Here is a 10,505-nt window from a genome sequence, read left to right as displayed (position 1 = left end):
GTAATGTTTGTTCTTTCTTGTTAGCTGCATCGCAAACCTATTAGTTTTTCGGGGCTTACCAAAGACTTAGCCCCTTACTTTGGTACGCACAGAATGAGTTGAGGAGGTAGATGCAGTTGCAGAATCGCGCATGCGTGTTCGACATGTTACTGAAATGTGTTTGATACAACGAGAGTGCCAGTTCCTGCAGTCACAACGAGTGCCACCTAATGTGTAATTTCTATGAGCGTGCTGTTTTCAAGTGCAGAAAAGATACGTAAGTGATCCGACCTTTTCAGCTGATTGGGATGAAAAATAAGTGTCGTGACTTCTTTTTCGCTCATAGTTGCAAATATAAGGCCCTGCTGCAACAACATCACTTTAACTGAAACACTGTCTCTTCATCTTCTTGTGAACCTTTTTTTTCTTGCTTCCACTTTACTTGAAGCCACTTCGAAGTTTTGGCACGCAAAAATCAAAGTCTGGGGTTTTATGCGTACTTGCCAAAATAACAGCGTGATTATGAGGCATGTCATGTGGGGCGACTCTGGAATAATCCTGACCATTTTTTTTGACGTGCGCCTCAATCTAGGTACACGAGGGTTATCGCTCGTGTACCTAGACCTCAGCGGCCCAATTGACTGCAGCGCACCAAGCTGTCGGCGTTAATACTTCAACCAGACTTCCGGTTTCGGTTTTGAGCACGTGCGTTTTGAATACTAGCTGGTACACATCGCGCCGGCTCCGCTGTTTTTTTTTTTACTTCTACAGCTCTACCGCGCGCTCTCTTCGCGCGAAACCGTTTTATTGTTAAGTAAACTTGATTGCGAATGACATCATGCTTTGTGTGCTCGCATACGAATTACAGTACGCTTGTATGGGGACTACCCTGCACAAGCTAACCTTGAATTATTTACACGGTAGCGCAGAAGCACATGGACGGCGAAAGAAACAGTCGGGACACAGACGCCGTCCGTTTGCTTCTGCACAACTGTGTAAATAACGCCATTTCAACAACCCACAAGTCTGTCTTTCTTTGACCTTCAAGAACTAGCCATCCTTAGCAAATGTGCTTTTCGAGTCATTTTACATACACCTTGGAAACACTCGAGAAAACAAAGAATTGGGTACCAAATAATTATAACCGTATTTAACTTGTATAGACCGTTTTTTCGTAGGCGCCGCCATATTGTGAACGCAGTGGCGCCGCCTATGAGCAGCGCCATACTGGCTTGGGTGAAAGCATAGCAAGCTTACCCACATTGCAATACTAACGAGAAATAGTTAACTGCGGCCTTCATCTAAGCTTACTAAAAGGCATGAACTTATTTTAATTGATGAGGTGGGCAATGGAGTTCATATTTGCCAGACTTGACTACTCCTGCAGTTGGAAATGTAGCATTTTACATTCTTGAAGGCATGTAAAAGTTGCAGTTAGACCACAGTTATTAGTTTATTAGACCAGCTCTTTGTTTGTGTAAGACCGACGACTGGTAACACAGAAGAAAAGCAACGTTTTATTTTGATACTTTATTTCTCCACTAAAAATATTAAAGCGACAAACACATTTTACTCTGCCATGCAATAGCAAAATGAGGATATTACTTGTGAACGCCAAGGGAAGAGTGATTTAGCTGTTCCAGTACAATACAATACAATACTATACAATACAATACAATACAATACCGTCTTTATTGTGCATAAAGGAAAACAAAGTAAGATAGCAGGCCTATCAAAGCATCACATGGTTTGACTGGCAGTGTATGACAGCCAGGTAACAAAAAATTGCGCAGGGTAAATAGCGGCGTTAGCTATTAGCGGGTCGGAGCAAAATATTGAATAGTTATACAAATTGTTACTTTAAACTATGAAAATTTTTAGTACTTTCTTATTCCCACGTCTTGCGTTTGCTGCTAACACAGGCGTCGGCAATTTATTAAATATGGCTGGAACATAGTATTGCCGCGTTCTCCTTCTGTACTTTGTCGCAGTCTTGGGGATGACCTAGGGTTCCTTCGGCCTTAAGCAGAGGACAGGCGTATTTTGTATATTAAAATCATTATTCCAGAAGTGTTTAATTACAACACTTTCGACAATCAGGAAAGTGAAGTTTGTCAAATCCAGCAACCTAAAGACGTCTGCATCTTTTTTGGACACAAATCGTATGCCACTGTTGATAGCACTGAACGTAAAAACGAATTAATTCTTGAGCTCCACTTAAGAGTACAGTGGCCATACAGTCAAGCCATAATGTAGCACACTGTAGACTAAAGCATGGACAATAATCTTTCGCACGGACATTGGCATAAGACAATGCATATTGTGTAATACACAGGAGACCGCGCGCAGCCTTTTGCAGAGGTGGGATAATTGCGAGTTCCATAAAAGATCACAGTCAAAAAGCAACCCAAGATACATAGCAGAAGATGCATTTTTAACAGGTTGACATATACTTTCATAAGAGTCAGATGTGTGTAAGAATAATGATGTCGTAGGCAGGAGTTTTTTCATGGGGTTGTGGAAACAGACAAGTCGCGTTTTAGAAGGGTCTAATTAAGGCTTATTAATATAGCCGCAAACCAGTTCTTAGCTTTAGTTGCTAATTCTGTAAGGAGCTGATAGCATCAGAGCAATTAGCTGCACAGGATACAAGAACTGTATGATCGGTATATAGATATATATAATTCATCCATAAAGAGGGCACATGCTACCCGGTTACGGTCTAGTGTCAAGTTTAAAAGATCAGAGAAAACTTCTAACAGTGTTTGTGTACCCTTCCCTTGTACAGATCCATACTGATGTGATGATAATACACTATGCTTATCTAGAAACTTTGTTACCGTGAGAGCCACGTGTTTTTCTAATATTTGAGCTATACAGCGAATTGTCGAAATAGGTCTGTAATTTTCAATACTATTGCGTCCACCTTGCTTATGAAGCGGAATTACAATTGCGGTTTTCATTTCAACTGGAATCACACCACCATCTAAAATAGAATTTAAAAGAGCACTACATGTTTCATTGCATCAAAATTTCCCTGGAGTTCAGTGGCAGAGATTTATTCCTCTTAAGGTTAAAGACAATGGACCTAAATTCATCGAGTGATAGCAAAGGAAGATATGCGGAATCTAGCAAGCTATCTGTTGAAGTACACACCGATGGTCACCGTGTCATCGATCCCGAGACACTTGACAAAAACTGATTAAATAAGTTTGCCACAGTTTCCTCACGTGCACAAAAATAAGATGAAAGGCACTGTTTAGGCGTAGCATATGACATAACGCTGATGTACCAACTCATATTAGCAAATGCACAGGCATGTTCCAAACAATAAGCGTATGCAAAACGCCCCGGCAGTTGTAATTCCACGCAGTAGCCGTTATATTCGATGCCGATGCATAACTCGCTGCTTGGCAATTCACCGCTCTCGTACAGACAAGCACCCTTCCGGATTCACACCGTGCTCGAAAACCGCAACAGGAGACATGTACAGTCTTGGTCAAAAAACTTGAACCCGCCCTGAACGGCCGGGGAGCGACTGTGCTCCGCTATCGCGGCGCTGCCGCCGCCAGGGCGCCCCGCTGCTCGCTTGCACCGAGGAGAAAGAGGGCGAAGGCAGCATGTCTCTCGCTTTCAAGTATGATCTGATGGCAGCGCTCGTGAAAAACTAGTGCAACGTTCGTTCTGCCAGCTGCGAGGTCGTCTTGCGGCCGCCGTGGTACAGCGCTTCGCGCGAGTAAATGCGCTCGCCTGGGAAAAACTGCGCGGCTTCCGTGCAGCGCATTATACTACAAAAATTGTCCTAATCATCCAAATTTCACATTAGAATGTTATCCTACCCATTCAAAGGTGGGAGCCTTAGCATTATGCTTTTAGATATATATTTTGAATGTGTTTCTGAGTGCGATGAAAAGAAAAGTGAAAATATAAACTAACATCTCTCAGTACTGTCTATAGCGTTGTTCGAAGTTTTATTGTAGTATGCGGGCAATTAACTCATCGTTGTTTTAGAACAGACCAGAACCATTTATTTTGACTACAAAGGCTCCCTTCGGAAACGATCTGTAACCACAGTTAAACATGTCAAATACGTTGACCGCACTTCTCCACTAAGCATGGACCACACGATTGCGTATGGCGTTAAAGTTCTTTTAATAAATCCACAGCGATATTATGAAAACCTTTCGGGACTAGAAGACCTTTGCCCTGCCTGAGTAGCCGATTGAGTTAGGCCCATTGCCTCGGCATATTGGAAAGTGCCCACTACCCTCATTCCGCCCTCAGTGCTTTTTCTGTGCCACGTTTTACAAATGTACTAACAGCTGAAAAAAATTACTGTTCGTGTTTGTGTATTATCTCAATAATTGCCGATCGTAAAAGCGCGCGAACAACCTTCGTGTGTAGGCATGATACGCTTTCTTTTCTGGCAAGCATGAGCATTGAGAGTGTCCTATATGCAGGTTTTTCCAATTCGTGTTTATTACACAAAGGAGTGTCCAGTAGGTATGACTTAGTGCCTTAATTGACGTAATTTTACTGCTAAGCATTGCATTCGGGGTGAAAAAGAAGTCGTGTTGTTGGTTTATTTTACTTGGCCTTTCATTGACGAATAGGCCTTTCTGCTAATGTTTCCTATGTGCTGCTGTAAAAGCTGACTACCATCTGTTCCCCCTTGCACGAGTTACTGAAGCTGTGGCCAAGTGCAAAATAACGTGATAATGTGTATTTCCGTGTTTAGTACCACGGTATTTTTGTTCTGCAATGTCTTTTTCATTTTGTTCAGTAGTAATGAACATGTCACGCATTTCATGTACTTTTGTGCAGGTTTATAAGTAAGCTGTTCTTTTTTTTAGTGCGGCTGTCAATGAAACAATCTTAGCATTTTATTCTATTTTTAGGTATTTTGTGTGTCATTGTTTTTGCCATTACCAGCGAATTTTGCTTTTCTTTAGTTGTAATGACCATGTCATACACGTCGCCCAGTTTTGTGCAATATCTCAGTGAGTATATCAGAACATCTCAGTGCGCATATCAGAAGCTCTTCTAGACTTTGGTCTTTAGGGCATTATAATGTGTGTATGTACATGAAACGACCTTCGCGTTTTCTCGAGTTTTATATTTTTTTGTTACTTCACTGTCTGTTAACTTTTGTGTTGTTTAGTAATCATGTATATGTCATGTATTTTTCACCTTTGTTTCCTTTGTGAGCGTGTATCATACCAAGGTTTGCGAAAATATTTGTTTTCGAAACGGAAGTCAATGAAACTAGGCCTAAGAACTGTCAATGTCACCCGCGCCATTGGTGTCCTTTCTGGTCTGCACTGGAGGAAGTTTGTTTCCCCTCTTTCCGCTGAGGAACGGAAAGCTGCCAAGCGACTTCAGGCGAACACTGCAATCGCGATCCTTCCCGCCGACAAGGGGAACGCAACAGTGCTAATTGACACGGCTGTCTACAAAAACAAGATGTTGGCTCTGCTTAATGACCAGGACACTTACGTCCGGCTCACTCGGGACCCGACCTTGAAGGTTCACAGGGACTTCCAGACTCTTCTGGCTGACGTGTTCCGCTTCGTAGCTCCGGTGCACAAGTCTTTGTATTTCAAGCTTCTCTGTCATAACGGTGCTGCACCTGCACTTTATGGCCTGCCAAAGGTTCATAAGCCTAACGTCCCCCTATGTCCAATCGTCGACTACACTCGCTCCCCTCTCTGCAAATTGTCCGCATACCTGCACCAGCTTCTGGCTCCACTCATCGGGAAGAGCTCCACGCACGTGAGCAACTCCTGTGACTTTATTGAAAAAGTTCGTGACATGTCTCTAGACGACGACGAGGTGATGGTTTCGTTCGACGTGGTGTCGCTGTTTACCTCAATTCCGACTGACTTGGCTGTGGAAGCATGCACTTCTGCTCTGGAATCTGACAGGACCTTGCCAGACAGGTCGCCCATTGACGTTCCCGACCTCAAGAGGCTCCTCTGTTTTTGCCTTGGAAACACGTACTTCTGTTTCGACAAGGTCTTCTACAGGCAAGTCCACGGTAAGGCAATGGGTGCATACGTCTCTGTTACTGCTGCCAATCTTATGATGGAATGTTTGGAAAGGCGTGCTCTCGCGTCCTTCAGTCCTAGGCCAAAAGGCTTTCTGCGCTATTTGGACGACTGATTCTGTCTGATTCGGCGCAGCGCTTTGGATTCGTTCACTGCGCACCTAAACAGTCAGGAAAAGGCCATCCAATTCACAGTTGAGAAAGAGGTCGACAGCAGACTCCCTTTTTGTCACCAGACGCGATGGACGGCTCTCGTTCAGCGTATACCGTAAGGACACACAGACTGGCCGTTACCTGAACTTTCAATCCGTTCACCCAGACGCTCACAAAAGGTGGGTTGCTGCCTCACTGCTCAACCGTAACAACCGTATTTGCACCACAGCAGAAAGTCGTTCCACTGACTTGGACCACGTGCGATGTGATCTCTCGGCAAGCGGCTATCCCACATCCTTTTTGAGTGCTGTGGAACGCCGTCTGTCCAATCGAGCTCGTCCGGCTAATCCCCGATCAAGAAAGCGTGCTGCCATACCTTACGTCCCAGGGATAAGCGAAACCTTGTTTCGCGTTCTACGCAGTTATAACGTTGAGGTGGCACACATGTCCGTGTGTGAGCTGAGGCAAGCACTCGTCGGCGGCAAGGACAGGCTTCCGAGAGAATCGTTTCCCGGCGTGGTCTGTAAGATATCCTGCGCAGATTGCGACCACGCATACATCGGTGAATCGGGCTACTTCAAACAAAGGCTAAGGCAGCATCAGAAAAATGTCGAAAAGAAACGTACAGTGTCGAATGCCCTTGGCGAGCACATGGATGCAACGGGCCACAAGATGGACTGGGATCGCTCGAGAATTATCGGTGAAGAAAGAAACCTAAAATCGCGGCTGTATCTGGAATCACTGGAGATACAAAAAACACGTCACACGCTCAATCGAAATGAGGGAACCCTCCCCCCGTCATACACGCGCTGCTTACGTCACGTTCTGAAGTATACATAAGCTTCCATGAACCTTCCGTCATCCCATTGTGAACAAGGCTTCCGTAGCGAAGCCGAAACGTATTTTAAATTTATTCATTTTTAGCACTTCTGTTGGTAATAATAATAATATTTGGGGTTTTACGTACCAAAACCACTTTCTGATTATGAGGCACGCCGTAGTGGAGGACTCCGGAAATTTTGACCACCTGGGGTTCTTTAACGTGCACCTAAATCTAAGCACACGGGTGTTTTCGCATTTCGCCCCCATCGAAATGCGGCCGCCGTGGCCGGGATTCGATCCCGCGACCTCGTGCTCAGCAGCCCAACACCATAGCCACTGAGCAACCACGGCGGGTTTCTGTTGGTCTTTGTCCTTCGTTTTATTTCTTCAATGCTTCATCCCAACCAGATGGGCTTCCGTCGAACCCTACATTTCTTTTAGATATAGAAGGTTTGAGGATGAGCAAGATGATTAAGAAGATGTATACAAAGATGCTAGAATGAAAAACGTGTATAGCACACCAGATCAAGTCAAGCAGGCTAAGTGACTGTTTATCACCGCCTCGTTTCATAGGGAATCGCAATAAATCATCATCATAATTAGCATCGTATTGTGCCATTTGTCACAACGTGACATGTGCGCCGCGTAGCACCGATATGTGCGAATTTTTCATAGCAGTTACGTCATATTCCACCATTTGCATGTTGCTTGCAGCTGGACCTGGTCAACTGAAAGAGGCCTAGGTGACTGATTTTCTCCGCCCCGTTACAAAAGAGATGCAAATAAATCACCACGTTCCTCATGATCACCAGTATCGTATCGTGCCACGGGTGAGGAGATGCAACATTTGTGTCGCGTATTCTTGGTACCGGTGTTTACTCTTCGGTACACGTTATGGCACCTCCTCTCCAGATGCGAACTGCTGCTAAAGACGCGAGTTGTAGAGCTGCTCGCGTGGCTGCAAGCGGGCAACACCGGGCTCAGCAGACCACTTTGCAGAGACCAACACAAGCCGCAGTGCGCCGTCGACGCATGGCGGACAGTTCCGAACGTTCTCGTGAATACTTTGCCGTGAAGACCCTCTAATGCATGGTGCCGAAAATGGAGCGCTTATGGACCCACTCCTCCAGCTTACTCTGTGTCTTTGGTGAGCGCACCGCGCAGGCTTGTGACTTTTTTTCTTGTAAAGCGTAAAAAATGCGATATGAATGACTGTGCACTACATTTATATATAATTACAATGTAATTATGAGTACTGACTACAAAATGTGGAAGGCACTGTCCTACTGCCTTGATATTACTGCCACCGAGTTTGTAGAGGCGGAATAAAATTACGTAATTTGACACTCTTATCGGCAGTCCGTCATAATTTGTAATGAAGAGGTTATATCGGTGAGCAGACCCGCGATTCAGAATGCAACAAATTTGATCAAGCTAGCCACAGCTCCTTGCCTTAGTGTAAGAGTTTTGTGTTTTACGTGTTTTTCAATAGGGAGAGCTGTAGGCTTGGGCTACAATTACCTCGGAACGCTTAGTGCAAATCCGCTAATATTGATTCCTGTTGATTCCGCTTAGTTGTTGTAGCAGAATCACAATGCCAATACCATGCATATTATTTTGCTCAAATAGTACAGAGTTAGCTTGAAATTATGGCAGCGATATGTGGCAACCCCTAGCAAATATATTGCTAAGTGGATATGTCACACTGTGTTTTCGACAAGGACGTAATTGTATAGGTGCCAACAGGGAATTTAAAAGTTGCCATACTGGCTCTTCTTTAGGCAGTTGGGGACCTTCTACTGTCATAGTATTGAGCGCGTTTGCCTTAAAACATTCATAACCCTGACACCATAGATAAAGTGTAAGGATCCTAAGGACATAGCAGCTTAACACTTCGCATACAATAATATTTTTGCAGGTTCGTTGCAGGAATCCTGCCAAAGAACGCCACCGCCATGCCGCTACCGTTGTGCCGCCGTGATCATTGAACCAGTCATCGCTGGTTTTGGTGGCGCTTAAAGATGCAGAGCTTAATGATGTACACAGATCGCATTCTTGTGCTTCGTTAAGTACCTGTCGAGACTGCAAGGGATTAGTGGTAGAGGTGATTAGAAAATTTGAAGGTATAGCATGGAGTTTGGATTACTCCTGTCTAATTTCCAAAAGACAACGATAATAGACGATGGCAAGGAGATGCCTTCGTTCCACAAAAAGTCTGAAATAAGCTGGCCTTGATGATGCATTTGTCTGTGGCGTAGAAAAGGTGCGGATAATTTTTTTAGTAGACTGCGACACAAATGACTAAATATATATTTATTTTACCAATTCACGCTACACGCGAAGTGAGGCACGACTTCAAGCTTAAAGCAGGGCTCCCCATTATATGACGAAAAATTCATCTGAGATCACATATGACCAGAAGCCAGTGATTTGTTAATGGGTAGATCAGCTCAGGGTCACAGGCCATAGCCTGACCATGTCGTCATATATGGGCCTATTAGGCCCGCGACAGAATCAGAATGGAAAGGAAGGGAGAGAAAAGTGACTACGGGTTACTAGGGGGCTATTCTTCAAGAGACCACTTGCGCATTGTACATTTCGGTTGCTGCTAAATATGCTGATTGGCTGAGGGAGGGTATCAATGAAAAGGAAACAGGAACCCCCAAACAGTCTCTTCCTCACTAATACAGGTCCAGCCAATCAGCGGCGGCCGAAATGGACAGCCCACAAGGCAGAGCATGAACGTCACCGGCACGTCTTATGCTCCACTTTATGCTCACGTAACATATCGAGCTGGGCATCAGGATATGTCTCTACGAAGGTTCTCAGCTTCGGCGACTCGTTCCAGATGCATTTCACCCTGCCGGCACTGCAGTTGGAAGCGATGCTCAGCACAGCGGCAAAACGCCGGCGGTGCCACCGTGACGTCGGCGCAGCTTACACAGTTCTTGATCGTCGATGCGTCTCTCACGAACCGCCTGAGTGGCGATGAAAGCGTGAACACGTGGCCGTTGGACCAGCTGTTCCTCCAGATCTACCTGAAGAATCACTAAACATGGATCGAAGCCCTGGCTGACGTTCCGCATGTGCTATTTCTCCACGAGGATTGTCTCGGCAACATAGCGCCGCAAGATATTGTCACGTGGTAGTGACGGTGACGAAAGAAGCAGTACGGTAGAATACAAAACTAGCTTTTATTGGGCGAACCTGTGGCCACAAAACAGGCTACACTTATAGCACAACGAAAGCGGCGAACTCGCTCGGCGATCGTCGAAAATCTGATCAGCGGGTCAAGCGCGTCGGCTTTTATAGATCAGTCGTCGAATGTTCCAGATTAACTGATGGGACCCGCGTGTCTTCCACAAAGTTCTACACCATTCGTGTCACGCGATGAAATCTGATAACACAAGGTTCGGTGACAACAGACACGCGGATAGAAGCGTCGATCTCTTTCCAGAAACGTCGGATACATGCAGGCGCGTCCCTCGCTCTGCGATTACAGTTG

The 10,505-nt window shown here is 45.1% G+C and overlaps 1 protein-coding gene across 1 annotated transcript; it reads left to right on the top strand.

The window, feature by feature from the left end:
• The first annotated feature begins 5,442 nt into the window (after positions 1 to 5,442).
• On the top strand, positions 5,443 to 10,053 carry LOC139057776 (uncharacterized). The gene is made up of 2 exons (XM_070536533.1): positions 5,443 to 6,005; positions 9,876 to 10,053. The coding sequence occupies exons 1-2, from the start codon at positions 5,443 to 5,445 to the stop codon at positions 10,051 to 10,053; spliced, it is 741 nt and encodes a 246-aa protein (XP_070392634.1).
• The last annotated feature ends 452 nt before the right edge of the window (positions 10,054 to 10,505 follow it).

The sequence above is a fragment of the Dermacentor albipictus genome, chromosome 3 (genome assembly GCF_038994185.2).
Source record: "Dermacentor albipictus isolate Rhodes 1998 colony chromosome 3, USDA_Dalb.pri_finalv2, whole genome shotgun sequence".
NCBI lineage: Eukaryota > Metazoa > Arthropoda > Arachnida > Ixodida > Ixodidae > Dermacentor > Dermacentor albipictus.
The sequence above is the reverse complement of the archived record's forward strand: the minus strand, read 5'-3'. Positions and strand labels throughout refer to the sequence as shown.